Source organism: Tenrec ecaudatus, chromosome X (assembly GCF_050624435.1).
Source record: "Tenrec ecaudatus isolate mTenEca1 chromosome X, mTenEca1.hap1, whole genome shotgun sequence".
In the NCBI taxonomy this organism is placed as follows: domain Eukaryota; kingdom Metazoa; phylum Chordata; class Mammalia; order Afrosoricida; family Tenrecidae; genus Tenrec; species Tenrec ecaudatus.
The window spans coordinates 83,683,270-83,703,477 of NC_134548.1; the positions used below are offsets into that span (position 1 = coordinate 83,683,270).

The 20,208-nt window shown below is 38.7% G+C and overlaps 1 protein-coding gene across 2 annotated transcripts in view; it reads right to left on the reverse strand.

Moving 5' to 3' along the window:
• Nucleotides 1-20,208, reverse strand: part of ZDHHC15 (zDHHC palmitoyltransferase 15) — a 174,296-nt gene that overhangs the window by 137,905 nt on the left and 16,183 nt on the right. For both annotated transcript variants that reach the window (XR_012781146.1, XM_075539114.1), the window contains exons 2-3: nt 4,838-4,864; nt 252-346 (exon numbers count right to left, since the gene is read on the reverse strand). Coding sequence is in view for 1 of the 2 variants with exons in the window: in XM_075539114.1 (XP_075395229.1) it covers nt 252-346; nt 4,838-4,864 (122 nt within the window). In the remaining variant the exon portion in view is untranslated. The remainder of the gene's footprint in view (nt 1-251; nt 347-4,837; nt 4,865-20,208) is intronic.

Consider the following 20,208-nt stretch of genomic DNA (forward strand, 5'->3'; position numbering starts at 1 on the left):
TATTTATATCACTAATGCAAACAGTGGTCTTCTAGTCTGGAAGCTATCCATGGCTGGTGCTTTCCAAATTCCTTTCATTGTCTCTCAGTCTCTTAAGTTACCTTTATCACTAATACTTTTCCACTAAGGTTACCATCAACCTCTCCTTTATAATGGAAGGCGATTTACTCCTCTTTCTGCCTTCTCTCGTGATATGTTAACACTTCTACTTTATTCTGTACTTAGCTTGATGAAGTAACTAGTAATCTTACCTTCTGGTTTGGCTGCTGTGGGAGTGTAAAGATAGACTTCCAGTAGGTCCAGGCAAAGAACACAAAGATGGCATGGTAGAGTATGAGGTAGATAACTGAAAGAATAAACATTTCAAGGTTTATATTAGCTTTTTGTCCATATAGAGGAGCTCATAAAAACATAAAGCTAAATGAAGTTTGTCTATTGTGTTTTCCTATTATCAAATATTCTCAAGTATTATTATAAAATGTTTATTTTCACCATTTTCCCATGCCTGGAAGCAACAGAAATCCAAGAAATGAAGCATAAGGCTAAAATCCGAACCCCAGATTTTCTGTTTCATACTTTAAAAGCTGCCACATGATTCTGGAAACAGAGGGAGAAATGTCCTTTGTGATAATATGGGAGAAGGTACTGTAACCAATTATCATTATCTTTGCCACTGTGAGTACTAAAAGGTGATAGTATTGCACAGCACTTTAGAGTTTATAATGTACTTTCATATATTTTAGATCATCTAACTTTCTCAATAACACTGTAGGGTAGGTAATATAATAAGTCCCCTTTTTATACATAAAGAAACTGAGACTCTTAGGGGTAATTGATTAACCAAAGTTCACTTCTAGTGCTTAATGTAACTAGGCCTTAACCATTAGCCTTCTAACTCTAAATCCCAAGGTCTTACTTATAGCCTCAAAGTCTAAACATTTCTGAAGTTTGAGGTGTGCCTTTGACTTGCTCATTTCTTTTCATACCCTGCCTCTTGGGTAGCTCGTCAGGCATTGGAATTTTTTATATTCTTCACAGACATGATTTTAAGTGAAGGTAAACTTATTGTGTCATTCTGATACCTTGGACGTCATAGTCTTATTGCCTTATATGATTAGAAAGAGATAAGGGAATCATGCAACTCAAGATCAGGTTCATAGAACTGAGCCTAAGCCTCTCATGCATTTATGACTGGATTGAAAAAGATTTATTCTGTGGTCCCAGCCCTAAAGTACAAGGCTTTTTCATATGCCTGCTATTTTTTTCTCATTTTGTAATCATTAAATCTCATTCTAAAATTTGAGCAATACAAGGATAAGTCAAAAAGTATTGCTACTGGATTTTCAGTTCATGTATGCATGAGTTTATTACAGACAACGTGTGTTTAAACTTATCTGTGTGACCAGTGCATGACTGTAGACAAATAGTTCTCTCCTGAATACACTTATCTTAGTATCATGAGAATGCCTTAAAAAAACAAAAAGAATACTGTGTGTGTGTGTGTGTGTGTGTGTGTGTGTGTGTGTGTGTACACCATGGAAGAAACTATTTTGAGGTCAGTCTCAAATTTTTAACAGAACGCAAGTAAACATTTTCCAAAATCACTGGAAGTTTGCATAAAGTTTATAGAAATGCTGCCCTACATTAAAAAGTTTTGACAGTTTAAGAAGGTTGGGAAGGTCATAAGACAACCCATTCTGACTTCTAAGGTGCTGCATTGTTTACTCAGTAGGATGGCAAAACCAACCAATCTCCATGTTTGTGTTCCCACACATGCTACTAACATCCAGTCATTTTGTGGGAGTTACAAATACAATAGTTAGAAGAACCGTAACAAGTGATTCAAATGCACCATAAGCCACACTCCGGCCATCTTAGTCATTGTCCATTCTTTATATGAAGAATGCGCTCCCCTTCTCATTAAGCTAAAGCTTCTACAACTACAGCTTTACCATCAGCTAACTCTGCCAACCGTTACTCACATTGAATCATATAAACCTATCAGCATCTTCCCCCACCTTCTCTTTCTCAGAAGGTTTAGTGAGGATTCTTCTATGGCTCCCTCATTCTGAATCTACTCATACCGATGGAAGTATGTGAATCAGCCACGTCATGCCTTTATCTCCCCCAATAGAGTGTCTAATTTATAAATTGCTCATCCTTATCAATACAGTATTGTGAGGAGATAAGCATATCCCTTGATCTGAAGAATCTCCCATTCTGGTAGGAATTTTGAAAATATGCATCCATAAATAAAGTCTGGTCCAGAGCAAGCCATCAAATCATAGCAATCAACTCGCAGTATCGAGTACTGTTTTCATCATTTGGTCAGGTCAACTCAGCCATAGCTACACCCAAAGCCAGGACAAATGTGTACCAGCTGCAAGGTTGGGAGTCCATACACATATCACTGAACTTCAGACCAATTGCCGCATTCAATCCCTCTTTCACTGGGGTAGGTCAGTCAGTACCTTCCATCTCAGGAGTCTACACAACACCCTAAAATTTCAGATTAGCCAGTACTTCCTCTTCTCTTTCATCTCTCACTTCTGTGGACTAGGTCAATAGGTGCCAGTGGAGCATGTGAAAACTCAATTAGTCTCTTTATTACTGCATTTCCCACACTTCCACTCAACAAGTACACCTAAGCAGTCACAAGCAAGCACATCAGGCTTTCGGTTCAGAGGTTCCCTTTATCATTCAGTCCTAGAATTCAGTTTTCTCTCATGAACGCAAACTTTTTCTTGCCATGATGTATCCAATGGCAAATTATAAACAAAACAAAAAACACCACCACCGAGTCCATTTCAATTCACAGAAAGCTCAGAAAGGACTTTGAGACTGTAAATCGTTATGAGAGCAGATAGCCTCCCCTTTCTCCCATGAAACAGCTGGTGGATTTGAATGACCAACCTCATAAACAGCAATCCAATTCTTACCCTACAGCACCACCAGTCAGTCTTCTTAGAAAAAAAAGCCAGATAATCAGATAATCATCTTTTCTTCTCTTTCCACAGGTTTTCCCTTCAAATATAAATCTCCTTTTCGCTTACAAGTTCTATGTGGGTCTGCATGCTATTTCAAATGCAAAATTCTGTAATGGGAAGGTTCTGGGGGAAGTTTATATTTTCTACCTAAGGTCTAAACTTTACTCAAGCTACTGGCATGGAATAATAACCAAAAAACCCAGTTTCTTCTGGGGGGGGGGGGGAATCTCTCTTAGTATCTCCATCAATTATAGACTGTGGTGGGCATACAAGCTCTCTGTAACCATGATACTCAATATTCATTTCTATCATTCATTTAGGTATGTTACAACACTAAAACCAAATCAAACTCACTCCCATAGTCATAGCTGACTCAGAGCAACCCACTGTGGGTTTCTTAAACTATGACTGTTTATAGGAGTAGAAAGCTCAGTCTTCTTCCCGAGGAACTGCTGTGGTTTTGAACTCCAACCCTGTGGATTGCAGCCCAACGCGTAACCAGTACACCACCAGGGCTCCCAGAGTACAGAGGGGTAAACACATAACCTTTTCTAAAAACACTCAAATTCAGTTAAGATCTAGTGATGCCTCACAATGAGACTTAATGTAATATAATCACCTTCATGATGAGAATTGCCATGAGCAGCCAGTCGACCGAAAGGAAGTCTCTTCCAGCCTGTGGCGGGCTTCCGATAGATGTAGATGCTCTAGTAAAGCGTTCTTTCCTTTTGCTCGGTCTGGCTCTTGCACATGGCTTATTATCTGACTACCCGTTCTTTAGACTTGAGCCAGCAGTCTTCCATATTGCCCGCTATTCCTGAGTATTTTTAGCAAACTGCCTTCCCGCCATCAGACTTTCGATTCATTTAACTCTGCAGCCAGAAGCCTATAGTCTGGTGTGCCTATTGTGGGAGTCATCAGAAGCCTGCTATCTTACCCGCCAACCCTGAATTCATTCAACTGTGCAGCCAGAAAGCTGCCGTCTTGTTTTCAGACAATGCTTCTACCTGAATCCAGCCTGACATCTGACCCATGAGCTTGGGATTTGCCCACTTCTACAACTGTGTGAACCATTTCCGTTGATACAAACCTCTCTATAGACATAGATAAGCTTAACTGGTTCTGCTTCTCTAGGAATCCCTGTCTAAGATACCATATAGTTCAATTTCACCATATATTTTTTGGGTCATCGGTTTGTGATTTACTTACTATTGCTCTAAACACTTTACTAAGTTCTGTTAGGTGCTACTGAATTGGTTCTAAGTTATAGGTGTTCTGAATTGATATATGTAACAACTAGTTACAATTCCACAATTCTATAAGATATATAGTATAATTATTTCCTATTCTACAAACTAAATACAAAGAAGACAAGTAATGTACAAGGAAGCAGGAAAACTACAATTAAAAAAGAAAACACTCCAATTTTTCAGAAAGGTAATATAGCTAGAGGGTCAAGCCAAGACTGGGTTAAGGAGTAGAGAAGGAATAAGGAAAATATGCAAGAGCAGTGAGTGGTAAAGGAATTCATTTTTAACACTTTCCGGATAAAATGTTGCTTATGCCATAACTTGAAGCAAGAAAGAGGCTATGATTACTACTGAAGACAGGGTTGCCTTTCTATATCATAAACCCTGGTAATTCCCAATATTCTTCAGTCAAAAGAAGCTACTGAAAATATGTTCTGCTCTTCTAGTGGGTATATTTCTGAAAATCATCATCCTAAAACTTTCCAGTTATCTAAGTGTATTCCTGGAAACGTTGGCCAATTTATAGGATTGTCCACTGTTCATTTTTAGATAGCAAGAAAAATATAGTCATAAACAATATAATTTATAAAACCCTCTTACCTTTTTCTGCTGGGCTCAATACAGTCACTGTAAAAAGACAGAGAGATAAACATTAGTAATATTAAATATATATTTTCTAATACATTTTTCCTTTTTTTGTAGTTAGTTCAAGGATCGTTAGTTGGCCTTTAGGAGTGTTTTCCAGTCCAGTCTGTTGGGGCACCACGTCCTGGCCCCAAAGTCCACCTTCACCATTCCCTGGGGACCTTGCCGCTCCTCTACTACATTTTTTTCATAGGGCCATTTTTAATATATCTATTCTATGGTATTTTAGTGAACCAGTAAGCATTGTGCTGATAAGAAATATCAGCAGTCCAAACTTACCAACCACTCTTAAAGAGACTGATGAAACTATCTGCAGTCACTTCCCAAGGGCCGGACCAGAAGGACCCAATGTACAGCTCTGACTGAACAAACTGAACCCTGCCTCAAAACTACCTGTAGCCTTTAGACTTAAGAATGAAATTCCTTGATGGTAAAGGAAGTAAATAACCTCAAGGCTGTGGAAATGGCGGTCATTGGACCATAAGCCAGTGTAGGGATTCCTGGCTTGCAGGTGTCCAATGAAAGGGGAACCACTGTATATTTACTATCTCAATGCCTTCTATGTATTAATATAACAAGTATTAACCCGCTAGACAAGAATCTGTCCTTGTAAGGAATGTTACAGGAATTTTTCCCCTATCACCAACCCCCATGTTCAATGTAAATAGAGCTCAATCATTTAAGAATTCAATCTGAACAAAGCAACAACTCAATGATATAACACCTAGCATGACAGTAACATACAAAACAGCACAATATGACAAAGTGTTAAGAAAATGTAGTATCATTTAAAATGAAAATGAATGAAGATAGAAATCCTACATATTAGCAATCTTTAATATATACTAATATGTACAAATATTATTCTAATAATGTGACTTGTACAAAGCTGATCATTTTACAACCATATTCTATGTATATTTCTATAGGTGCTAAGGTACAATTAAATCTTAAATCTTGTAGGCTGGATAAACAATGTGGAGGAGAAAACAATGGGACCAACAGTTCTGGGGGACATGGGAGAGGGTAAGGCGGGGGGAAAGGAAGTTGTGTTAATAAACCCAGGGACAAGGGGAAAACAACAGGTCAAAAATCAGTGGTGAGGATGGTGTAGAAGGCTGAGCATGATAGTGGGACAAGAGGAAAGTAAAAGGAAATAGAGGAAAGAACTGGGAGACAAAGGGCATTTATAGAGGTCTAAATACAGGTATGTACATATGTAAATATATTTATATATGAGAATGGGAAATAGATGTATATACATATATTTATAGGTTTAGTATTAAAGTAGCAGATGGAGATTGAGCCTCCACTCAAGTACTCCCTTAGTGCAAGAACACCTTATTCTATTAAACTGGTGTTCCATGATGCTCATCTTCCTCACACAATTGCTGAAGACAAGGCAGGTGCATAAGCAAATGTGGTGAAGAAAGCTAATGGTGCCTGGCTATCAAAAGATAGAGCATCTGGGGTCTTAAAGGCTTCAAGGTAAACAAGCAGCCATCTAGCTGAAAAGCAACAAAGCCCACAAGGATAAAGCACACCAGCCTATGTGATCACGAAGTGTCGAAAGGATCAGGTATCAGACATTGAAGAACAAAAAAATCATATCACTGTGAATGAGGGGGAATGTGGTGTGGGGACCCAAAGCCCATATGTAGGCAATTGGACATCCCCTTACAGAAGAGTCACAGGGAGGGAACAAGCCATTCAGGGTGCAGTGTAGCAATGATGAAACATACAACTTTCCTCTAGCTCTTAAACGCTTCTCCCCTTGCCCCACTATCATGATCCCAATTCTACCTTACAAATCCGGCTAGACCAGAGGATGTACACTGGTACAAATAGGAACTGGAAACACAGGGAATCCAGGACCGATGAACCCCTCAGGACCAGTGGTGAGAGTGGTGATACCAGGAGGGTAGAGGGAAGGTGGTGTAGAAAGGATGAACTGATTAAAAGGATCTATATATAACCTCCTTCCTGGGGGACAGACAACAGAAAAGTGGGTAAAGGGAGATGTCGAACAGTGTAAGACATGACAAAATAATAATTTATAAATTATCAAGGGTTCATGAGGGAGGGGAAAAAATGAGGAAGTGATACCAAGGGCTCAAGTAGAAAGCAAATGTTTTGAGAATGATGATGGCAACAAATGTACAAATGTGCTTGACACAATGGATGTATGTATGGATTGTGATGAGAGTTGTACAATCCCCCAATAAAATAATTTTTTTAATTATAAATCTTGATCCACAATTTAATGATTCATTGTAAAATGTACAATGATCAATGCTTAAAGGGTTAGAAAAATAGGCAAAAATTCAAACAAAAAGTAAACAGTATTCTAGGGCAATTTCCTAAGTTATACTATCTCTATATTGTATCTAAGGAATATCTTAAAATTTGTAATGATCACATGAATGAATTTTGTTAAAACTGTTCATTTTGTCTAAAGCAGGATGGCACTTCCACCTACCTAATCTACTGTAAGTGAGGGAGACTCTCTCACTGGGTGATAATGAAGGCTGTACCAAAGAGCTAACCAAATAAAATTTCCTGGTGTTTTCAATACACGTGGCTGGTGACTGATACCAACTCCTTGTATACATTTCTTTACAGTTGAAGAGTGCTGGATACGCATATTAATAAATTCCAAATAACAAGCACAGGAAGATCTCAGAAATAACTGGAGGGGTTCCACAAAAAAGGGTACCCTGCATTCCATGGAATTGCAAATATCAGCTTAAAATCTAAGGACACCACTTTGTCATAAATAGAAAGATAACGCCTACTGAGGGATTCTTCTGTTTAAATTTTTTTAACTTATTATTTGCGATTGGGTGAAAGATTACAGAGATCATCCCACTTTATGTATGAAAATCCATACACATTTTGTTTCTCTTCATTCATCGCAATCCCCTCAATATAGCATCACTCACCCCACTTCCTCCCTGTTTCCAGTTTACAATACTCCTACTTTCTCTTTTTTAAAAATCATTGTATTGGGGGCGCATGCAACTCTTATCACAATCCATACATACATCCATTGTATCAAGCACATTTGTACATTTGTTACCCTCAGCATTCTCAAAACATTTGCTCTCCATGTAAGCCCTAGCATCAGCTCCTCATTTTCCCCACTCTCTCCCCGCTCACCCTTCACTCATGAACCCTTGATAATTTATAAATTATTATTTTGTCATATCTTACACTGTCCGACATCTCCCTTCACTCCCTTTTCTGTTGTCCGTCCCCCAGGGAGGAGGTTCTATGTAGATCCTTGTAATCGGTTTCCCCTTTCCACCCCACTCTCTCTCCACCCTCCCTGAATCACCACTCACCACTGGTCCTGAAGGGATCATCCGTCCTGGATTCCTGTGTTTCCACTTCCTATCTGTGCCAGTGTACATCTGAGAGATTCTTTTTACTACTAACCAGCAGCACAAGCCGTTTCTTTAAGCCCCACCCTATACATGTTAGAGCCATCCTCCCCAAACCTTGAGCTAAGTGAGACAGACAAACCTCTTAACCAGCTGTCCTGTGAGGGGATAGGCAGACTGAATGGGCAACTTGGTACCAACCTTCTCAATACTCAAGCAACACTTTTTGCCATTTAATTTCTCTTTTCCTTTTTTCCTGCTTTCTTCTCCTATGTCATCCTACCCATGCGCCCCTCCCTTGTGGAAGACATAATACACATACTAACACCACTAAAATCAAAGAACTACCCACCCACAAGGTGACTTTATTTTTTTTATATATTTCTATCTATTGCAACATTTTAAAAAACTTCTCTCCCATGTCCATTTCCTGAGCAACCACACCTCCCTAACAATATACACACCTTCAAGAAAAAACCAGGTGGGCCTGTAGATTTTGGCACACTCATCTAAACAAGGGCATTTTCTCTCCTCTGAACGCACAGACCAGCCCATATACCCAGCAAAATTATCCCTCTAAAACAGCGGTTCTCAACCTGTGGGTCACGACCTCTTTGGGGGCCAAATGACCCTTTCATAGAGGTTGCCTGATTCATAACAGTAGAAAATTACAGTTATGAAGTAGCAATAAAAGTAATTTTATTGTTGGGTGTCACCACAACATGAGGAACTGTATTAAAGGGTTGCAGCATTAGGAAGGTTGAGAACCACTGCTCTAAAACAAGGGAGAAATAAAGGTATTTGTAGACAAGGGGAAAAAATTAATTCATAGCAACAAGACCAGCATTAATATGATATATGTATTAATTCCTGATTTTTAAAAAAATCACCAGATCGCTATCTGCATAGAATTAACAAAAGCAGATAAACCTGACAGCATCACATAAAACACCACTACCTAGAAACCAGTACAATGAAAGCAGTAACCAAAACAATAAAGAAATAGAAGTGGAACAAAAATACTAAGAAACCCCCCCCCAACAAAAAAACCTCATTGCCATCAAGTCAATGTTGACTCATAGTGACCCAATAAACAAACAAATAAATTGGGGGTGGGGTGAGGAGAAGAAACCAAAAATAAAATAATGAAGCAAAATGAAAGCAACAAACCTGCATATCTTAATAATGACATTAAATATTAATGGATTACATGCAGTAATCAAAAGCTAGCGAGTAGCAGGCTAGATTACAAAACAAGAACCATTAATATGCTGCCTAAAAGAGAAGCACCTTAAACTCAAAGGCAAAAATAAATTTAAAATAAAAATATTGTGAAAAATCTGCCAAGCCAATGGCAACCAAAAACATTCAGAACTAGCAATATTAATCACTGATAAAATGGGCTTCAAGGCCACTAACATCATGAGAGACATAGTGAACACTACATAATGATTAAAATAACAACATACCAGGAAGAATTAAGCATACTAAGCATATATGCATGCACACAATGTAAGACCCCTAAAAATGTCCATCTAAACAGCTTGAAATTAATAGTAGAATACACCACTCAAGGAAAGATAAATCATCAGGAAAGAAACACAATAAAGAAACAAGAAAATAATTTATAATCTATCAAGGGGTCACGAGGGTGGGAGAGGGAATGGGGTAAAAAAAAAGGAGCTGATACCAAGGGCTCAATAGAAAGTAACTGTCTAGAAAAGAATGATGGCAATATATGTACAAATGTGCCTGATAAAATTGATGTATGGATTGCAATAAGCATTGTAAGAGCTCTCAATAAAATTATTTTTAAAAATAAAAAGAGCTGATACCAAGGGCTCAAATTGAAAGTAAATGTTTAGAAAATAATGATGGCAACATATGTACAAATGTGCTTGATACAATCAATGTATGGATTGTTATAAGAGCTGAAAGAGTCCCCAATAAAATCTTGGGGAAAAAAGAAACAGAAGAGCTAATCAATACTCATTCAGCTTGACATCCTAGACATATAAAGAACACTCTACTCTAAAACACAGTGCGTATTCTTCCGCAGTAGACATGGCACAAACTCTAGAAGAGATCATATGCTTGGCCACAAAGCAAACCTCAACAAATTTAAAAACCCTGAGATCCTGGAATCCATTTTCTCAGACCGTGATCTAAAAGACAAAATTAGTCAGAGAAAGAACAAGAGCATAGAGGCAAGTATGTGGAGACTAAACAACATACTACTTTAAAAAAAATTGGGTAAGAGCTCAAATGAGGGGTCAAAATTTAAAATTCCTTGAAGCAAATGAGAACAATAACACAACATAGCAAAGCCTATGGAATTCAGCAAAAGCCACACCTCTCTGAAGGCATCATCAGGCTGTGACCTAAGTGACAGGTTGGACCCCACCCCTTCCTCCACACAAATACCATCAGGTTGATGTAAAATTTAACCACACATATTCTGAAATATTCTTTAAATCTTGATTCAAAACTATTCCCTGAGGTCACTTATTGGCAAAATGACAGACTTGCATGTAATATAAAGATACTTTCTATAAATACTGTGCTCCATTAAAAGTATGAGGCCAAAATGGCAACGACTTATGAAAAGCAGCTAATGGGAGAGAGTGGGCATGGAAAGCAGAGTACTGGAGATGAAACCACCATAATACAACTAAAGAGGTTTACATATTGCGAAAAAGGTTTTCTCTTCCAAAACTAGGTAGGCTACAAAGCAGTGGGATGATACATTTAAATTACTGACGGAAAAATGTTTTCAGCCAAGAATTTTAAAACATGCAAAACTTTATGTCAAAAATGAAGGACAGACACTTCACAAAAAAAGTGTACTCTGGTGGCTATCAAACACATGAAAAGACGCTCACAATCATTAGCTGTTAGAGAGATGCAACTCAAAACTGCAGTGAACATCATCACACCATTGCAAAAAGGGCAATGATCAAAACACGGGAAAAGACAAATGCTGGTGAGGTCGTAGAGCAATGGAAACATTCGTATATTGCAGGTTGGATTGTAAAATGGAATGGCCACTATGGAAAATGGTATGGGGTGTCTTGAAAAAACTAAAAATAGAATGCCTTATGATTCAGCCAGCCCATACCTAGATATATATCCAAAGTATATAAGAGCAGTGACAAAAATAGATCTATACACACCAATGGGGGGTGCCCCCAGCTCCTGGAATTTCTCCTACCCCCAAAACTACAGATTTAATTAATTTTTTTTTGTAAAACAACCTTATCAGCTTGAAAGTACTCTCCAGTACACTTAATACATTTGTCAAATCTATGATTCCGTTCTTGTGTTAGATTGGGTTGACTAGAGAAACAAATTCTTTGACACTCATATGTGGGTAAGAGAGAACTTAATATCAAGAAGTAATTATGCATCAATAAAACATCCCAACCCTGTCCAGATCAAGTCCATAAGTTCAATATTAGTCCATGAATGCCTCTTCAGACTCACGAAACACATGTAATGATGCTAAATGCAGGTAGATCACAGGCTGGTGGGTGGAAAGTCTTGTGGATGTAGTGGCAATGGATGCATCTCTAGAACTCTGGCTGCCATCAGTGTGGCTCCAGATGACTTGTCAGCAGGAAGACCAAGGCAGAGAGAGAGAGTGTTCTACCTCCAGGGAGAAAGAGAGGGAGTTCCCAGAATTCTCATGATGAGGCCACTCCTACAAGGAGACATTTTCAGGCTGTAACCTGATTAACAGGCTAAACTCCACCCCTTCATTCTTTTCTTTGGTTGACATGATATTGTGTAACTACTATAGAAACATTTTCCAAACTCATCTGTTTGGATAGCTTACAGCACCTCTCTTTTTTTCTTCACCTCTTCTATGTCTTCAAATCACTGTCCTTTCATGTCCCTCTTCATTTGCGGAAACAAAAAGAAGTTGCCCAGAGTGAGGTCAGGTGAGTCATATGCATGGGGTAAAAGAGGCATGCTGTTTTGCCAAAAACTGGAGCACTGAGATGGCTGCGTGAGCAGGTGCATTATCGTGGTGGCAAAATCAGTCCCCCAGCTGCCACAAATCAGGACATTTTTGTCACATACTGTTATGCTAATTTCTCAGAACCTCTAAATTGAAAGCTTGATTAACAGTCGGACCTGGTGTAATGAACTCCAAATGCACTATCTCCCTCACATCACATCCAGGGTTTTTTTTAGTACCCCCTTGAATGTTCAGTATGAGAGGAAAAGAACCTAATTGGCACATCAATGGATAAATAACTTGTGCCACATACATATATAATGTACAATGTACTTAATATGGCCCCTCTAGCCATAGTCCTCCATTTGTGATGTATTGTAAATCACAGCCTCTACACGGGTACATACAGTCTGTGTCAAAACAGGAATTTCCAATTTTAAATTGTTCCCTTAATAGTTGAACCACCAGCTTACTGATTAATTGAGGAAGAGGAGGCTAGGATCACAGACCTAGCTTAGACTAGACCTGGCCTACCTAAGATGCACAGACATGATCTGCGTGTCCTCTACAGAACCTTTTGATGCCAGAGGCAAAAGTTGCACCTCCATCGAAACCCCGGATGTGGGTGAGGTACCATCTTTGTGACCTCCCCTTCCTCACTGAGCATGTGTAGAAAACTAGTGCTGAGTCAAGGGATGAACACAAGTTAGATGCCAGTTATCTCACCAAAAGTCTTCTGAGCAGGAACTCAAGTAGCCATCTTGTTATGAGAGTCCCAGCATGCTCGTGTGTGTGTGTGTGTGTGTGTTGGGGTATATACCTTCCTTCCCTGCATGAATCTACTTGTGAATTAGATATAGTTAGATAGATCGATATTTGAAAGAGGATTTTTATATTTACCTTTGTTGCAAAGATACTCATGAATGTGGAGCAAAATGGGACAAAATTATGAAAATTCTTAGACCTCAGGAAATACCTTTATTGGGTCTGGGGGATCAGGGTAATTAGTATTGAGGAACACCAAAGTCAACTGATCTAACATAGCTCAAAAAGACAATAGTGTACATTCTATTTTGTGCATAGCAACTGACATCTTAAAAGACAGGGAGACGCCATCTAAGACGTAACTATTGGTCTCTCCCTGTCTGCAGGAAAGAGTAGAGATGAAAATCAAAAGACATGTGGAAACAATTAGTGTAGTGGAGTAATAGACTACACAAGCAGTCTCCACAACCCTGAAACTAAAAGAACTAGAAGGTGTCCAGCAAGCTCTATCAACTGCTCTGAAAAGAGTCCTATTAGAAGGTTCTGGATAGAGTGGGAGAGAAATATGGAACAGACTTCAAAAGTTAAAAATGAGAACAGGCTTACTGACAGAATAGAGAGTGGTTTAACATTCAAGACTATTTCACCCTTAGGGTCTGGAAATGAACTCATCACCTTGGCTCAATTTTCAGCTAAACAATAGACAGCTCTATACAGGGAAAACTAATACTAGTGAGGTATGCACATCTTAGAATAATGAGCCATTTAAGATAAAAAGATTAGCATTTACCTACAAAGTTCAGAATGGTTAGAAAAGGAGGAACAGAAATAGGAAACAGAGGGAGAAACATAAGATACATTGAGGATATTTCAGCGAATATAATGAAACAAAATATACTTGAATTGTTTAATGTAGAATTGATGATCTACTCTGTAAAGTTTTACTTGATTCACATTAAAACTTTTTTTAAAAATTAGCTGTATTGCTATATACAAGGAATGAACAATCAGAAAAGAAAATTTTAAAATAACCAAACAATTCAATTTACAATAGCACCCATAAGATAAAAGTCGGGAATACAGTCAACTAATGGGGCACAAAACTTATTACTTAAAAGGAGAGAATGTTGTTGAGAAAAGTTTTTAGAGAACTTTTCATTGTGAATGAGATAGTGGTTTATATTTCCAATATTTTTAAATTCAAGTTTAAAGAACTTATCAAATCTCCCCAATAGCTTGCCATGCCTCCATTTCCTCTTCTCCCTCTTGTAGAATATTTTCTTCCCCTTAACCCTAATTAATACTGCCTCCTCTCGAGCCTATTGCTTCTCTTTCCTGAAAGAAATTTGAAGACCTAAATAAATGGAAAGACATCCCGTGCTCATGGATTGGAAGATTTAGTATTATTAAGATGGTGATAGTACCCAAAAGAAATCTACAAATTTATTTCCATTCCTACCAAAGTACCGTTGTTTCTGGCAAATACAGAAAAGATTATTCTAAAATGTATATATAATGGCAAGAGACCCCAAATAACCCAAACAATCTTGATAAACACGACTAAAGGTGGAGGACTCACAACTTATGATAGAAAAGTTTACTCCAAAGCCATAGGAATCTTGTTTGTGGCTTTAGCATTAGAATAGACATATAGATCAATAGCCTATTATCAAGTAAATAATTTAGAATTACCCAAATAAGGGAACATTTGTCCTTGTTTCCTGGCACATGGCCCTAGGAATAATTAAGGTGCTATCTTAGTTATCTAGTGCTGCTAAAACAGAAATATCACATGTGGATAGCTTTAACCAACAAATCTATTCTCTCAGTTTAGGAGACTACAAGTGCAAAGTTAGCTTGTCAGCTCTAAGGGAAGGCCTTTCTTCCTGTTGACTCTCAGAGAAAGTCCTTGTCTCATTTCCACATCGGGGAACCTAGTGCCACTTGGAAATTTCCATGTGTTTTTGACATAAATCTCCCCCGGGGCCCAGGTGGCTCTCAGTGAAGGGATCTTTGTCTAAAGTACATTCCATCCCAGCACTTCTTTCTTGGTGGTAGTCAGGTGCCTCTGATCTCTGCATGCTTGTTCAATCTCTTTTATATCTCAAAAATGATTGACTCAAGATAGAAATGAATCCTGTCTCATTAACATCATAGAGGTTAGTATTTATAACACACAGGATAATTATACCAGATCTTAAAATTGAGGATAATTACATAATATTGAGAATTATGGCCTAGTCAAGGTGGTACATATTTTCAAGTTTTATTGACATATTATTCATGTACCATACAATGCAATGGTTTGAATATATGAATATTTTCTTCAATTTTGTATTCATTGCTATTAGCTCCCCATCCCCCTGCCCTGCCAATCTTCTCTGCCAAAATGCTAAAAACTATTGAACTAGTTACCGTCTCTAATAGATTTATCTATCATGGATTTCATATCAAGAAAATACAACAAAAACCCTCCAATAACAATACAAAATAAAGCATAGGAAACCCTTAATCCAAGAGAAAGTAGAAAATAATAAAAACCACAGCAAATAACCTATGGACAAATGTGCTAGACACAATAGATGTGATAAGAGCTGTAGGAGCCCCCAATAAAACTATTTTAAAAACTAGAGCCAATTTAAAATGGGTCCAAAAGAAAAGCAAATAAGATGCTAAAGTTTAAACTAACTATATATGCATTAAATCACTTTTTGATGCACCCTGTCTGAGGGCAAAACTATTCCCATGCCTTGTTAATGTTCAGAGGAAATGCAATGGAGGCTGAATCTCTGCAAATGGATTTTGGGTTTTCACTGTCATCCACAGCCTTCAGCATCAGGTACTAAGAATTTAAGTTATAACACAATTACTCTGAACTTGGATTTTATCATTTACAAGAGTTGGATCACACAGGCTGATGTGCTCCTTCTCTGCAGGCCTGGTGACACTTTACTTAAATGGCTGCTTATTTTCAGATGAGCTTTTATGATTCCATATGGTATTCTATTCTTTCTGATAGCCATGCATCATCTGATTTCTTCACACTTTGCTGTAGCACCAACCCATATTTTCAGTGATCTCTTTATGATGGCAAGTGTTGAGCAGGGCCACAGCATAAGAAGGGGTTGTTTTTAGATTAAGGCTTACAGTTAAATGCTCAAAATCCATTCATATATTTAAAGTTTATAGATCATGTTCCATTTTAGTGGAAGCATTATAAGCTTTATGATAGATCATATAAATAACCTCAATGGGGCCTTTGGTAATCTTAATAATATTATCATTAAACTAGCATATGGCATAAGCTTTAAAATACTATAGAGATAAGAGGGGACATTCACATATGGGAAAGTGTTAGGGACTCAACTACATGAGATGATCACTTACAAGGGGGTACCCCTGCCCTCCCCCCAAACCTGAATTGCATTGGGCAGAGCGGAGCTTTCATAGTACACCTTTTTCTTAGTAGACAAACATTGAGCAAACTGGCTCTGAGTTAGTGCACCCAGTGGTGTCACCTGGGAAGGTTCTCTCTGGCCACAGTGAATTTTGTCATAACAGCAGTTCTGCTCGAACCTCATTTTTTGTGCTGGCTGAATCAAGAAGACAGCATGCGGCTGTGAAATTTTGTTTCCTGCTCATGAGAGATGCAACAGAAACTATTGTGATGTCGAATACAGCTTACAAAGACAGTGCTATGGGAAAAACGCAATTGTACAAGTGATTCCTCATTTCAAAAAAGGTGAAAGGTTGATTTATGACAAACCTCATTCTGGATGTCCATCAACTTCCTGAATAGACAAAAGCGTTGACGAAAATGTTGACTCATTTGGAGTCAGACTGTTAATTAAACTTTCTGTTTAGGGGTTCTGAAAAGACTATGTGACAGTGTATGACCAAAAGGCCTGATTTGTGGCAACTGTAGGACTGGTTTTGCCCTCATGACAATGCCTGCTCACAAAGCCATCTCAGTGTGCCAGTTTGGGGCAAATAAACAGCAGGCCTCTCTTGCCCCATGCACCTGACTCACTTGACCTTGTGCCATGTGACTTCTTTCTGTTTCCACAAATTAAGAGGGACATGAATTTAATGACATAGAAGAGGTGAAGAAAAAAACAAGGGAGATGCTGTCAGCCATTTAAACAGATGAGTTTGAAAAATGTTTCCAAGATTGGAATAGCAGATTTGACAAATGTATTAAGTATAATGGAGAGTACTTATGAAGGTGATAAAATTGTTTTATAAAAATTAATTTAAATAGATAGCTTTGAAAATAAAATCTGCTTTTGGGGGAGGGGGATTCCCCCCCCCCAATACTTATTTTTAAAACTTAAATGAAAAGATCCTATTTAATAAAACAATGAAGGGTAGACACAGGGCACGAAATTCCATAATACTCATTATCTATGGCAGAACTGTCTGCACAACTAAGACATGTCTTCAAAAGCTAAGAAAATATGAAAGTGGTAAATATATGATAACTGCCATCAAGTTAATTCCGACTTACAGCAAACCCACAGACAGGGTATAACTGCCCCTATGGGTTTCTGAGACTATACACTCTTTATGAGAGTAAAAGGCATTGTCTTTCCCATGGAGCACCTGGTGGCTTCAAACTGCTGATCTTAAATTGTCTATTATTGGGCAACCTCCAAATAAGAGGTTGGAACTGAAGTCCAGAACCTTGGGCTATCAGGTCTCCTCTTCTTCTCTCACTAGGTCCTAGTGACTAGGGTTTTACAGCTTTAAGTTCAAAGGAGTGTAACAGTTCCTTTAATCTGCAACAGGTGTTCTTAAAGTCACGTCTGATTCACTTCGGGGGTTTTCTGACTCAGATCCGTCTGATGTGGCTGACACGGGCTCTGAAGGAAGTTGGACATATCCAGAAGGCAAAATCTAAAGTCTAGGTAGCCTATAAAAAAGAGCCTGGGTCATCAGGGGTGGAAAAGCAACTCAGTTTAAAATGTATGATTAGTCAAATAGAACAGGGTGGATTCTTTCCCTTGGGGGGTCCGTAAAAGAAATGTCAAATGTTTTTCTCAAAGACAAGTCACCTTTCCCCCACCCACCAACATAAGTGAGACCATCTTCTGAGATAGACACCTCCCCTCCCCCTCTTGGACACTAATCTCCACCGGAGGTGTGCTGAACACCAATGTAGGAGTGTCCACCCGAAAAGGGTGACCACAGGGCTCTTCTGTCCCTTACCTAATGAGAAACTGTCTCCAGCGGACACCTCAGCGCCACCGCTGGTGAAGTGATCTCTAAGATATAGAATAAGAGTGATAATCAGTTATAAGCATTCACTAGTTGCATCACCCCACTACCTGGGAGGTTGCATTGAATGACTGTATTACCGGAGAGCCGCTGCCTGTCGTTGTGTTGGGGTTTGACCTCATTGTAGTGGTCTCATACAATACTTGGTTGATGTTCTGGTTGTTTGGCAATTGACAACCTGACAATACACAATGAAGCATATATGTCTTTTCGTGTTATGTCTCTTACTTCTTTAAGATATAGACTCAGCAGAGGCATCGCTGGGTCCTTTGAGATTTCCATTCCCAGTTAGATTAGGTAGTGCCATATCACTTTCTGAAATGACTCTACATGTTTGCAGGTCCATCAGCAATAGATGAGAGTTCCAATCATTCCATACCCTCTTGAGCATTTGTTTTCTCTGTTTTGTTTTTCATTGTACGAGGATGTCTCATTGCTGCTTTGATTCGCATCTCCCAGAGAGCTAGTAACCAAGAGCATTATTTGTGTGTATGAGTTAGCCATTTGAATTTCTTTCTTGGTTCTTAACCTGTGCCTACTGTTTGGTTAGATCATTTCTTCTGTTCTGGCTGCGGTATTACAGTATTCTATAGATTAGTCCTTTGCCATTAAGTTGTTGCTGAAGATTGTTTCTCAGTCTATGGGCTTTCTTTTTACACTTTGGATGAAGTCTTTTGATGCATATGTGTCTTATTTCTAGGAAGTCTCAGTCATCTATTTAGTCTTCTACCAGGTATGCTTCCTTCATTGTATTTGGCAATATGACTAGGGCCTGCATTGGGGCCCTTAAGATAGTCCATATTTTCTTATTATCTTTAGAGCTCTGGCATTTACATGTAGGTACTTGTTCCGTCCTGAGTTCATTTTTGGACATGAGGTGAGGTGTGACTCTTCTTTCATTGTTCTGAAAATGGAGATCAAATTTTGCCAAGAGCTTTTGTTGAAAAGATTATGTACTTCCCATTTTATTTTTTGCTCTGTTTATGGTCATTTGCTGATGTTGTAGTTAGGTTCCATGAAGGGGGCTCCAACCCATGATGACCCTGTGCACGGCAGAACGCAGTACTGCAAGGTCCCGCGCCATCTGGATGATTTTTCCCACTCCTGAGCCCTTTGATGGAGCCACCATGGTAATCCACCTCATTCAGGGCCTTCCTATTTTTTGCCGCCCCTCCACTTTACCAAACATAATGTCCTTCTACAAAGACTGGTCTCACCTTACAATATGTCCAAAGCACGTAAGACAAAGCCTTGCCATCCTTGCTGTTAAGGCTACTCTGGCCTTACTTCCTCCAATACCGATCGGTTTGTCCTTTTAGCAGTCCATGGTACTTTCAATATTCTTCTCTAGCATCATGATCCGAATGCATCAATTCCTCTATGGTCTTCCTTATACAGTGTCAACTTTCACATGTATATGAGGCAATGGAAAATACCATGGCTTGGGTCCAGTGCACTTGAGTCCTCAAATTCACATCTTTGCTCTTCAATAATCTAAAGAGGTCTTGTACAGCAGATGTACCTTAATGAAATATGTCTTTAGATCTCTTGACTGCTGCTTCCATGAACAAGACAAAATTCTTGACATCTTCAAGCTTTACCCCATTTATCATGGTGTTAACTATTGGTCCAGTTGTGAACAGTTTGGTCTTTATTACATTGAGTGGTAAATCATACTGAAGGCTGCAATCCTTGATCTTCATTAGCGAGTGCTTCAAGTCCTCCTCACTTTCAGTAAGCAAGGCTGGGTCACCTGCATATCACAGGTTAGTAAGAAGCCTTCCGCCAATCCAGATGCCTCATTCTTCTTCATGTCATTGAGCTTCTCTGGCTATTTGCTCAGTGTACGCGTTGAATAAGTACTGTGAGAGGATACAATCCTGATTCACACCCTTCCAGATTTAAACCATGCAGTATTCCCTTTTTCTGTTCAAACAACT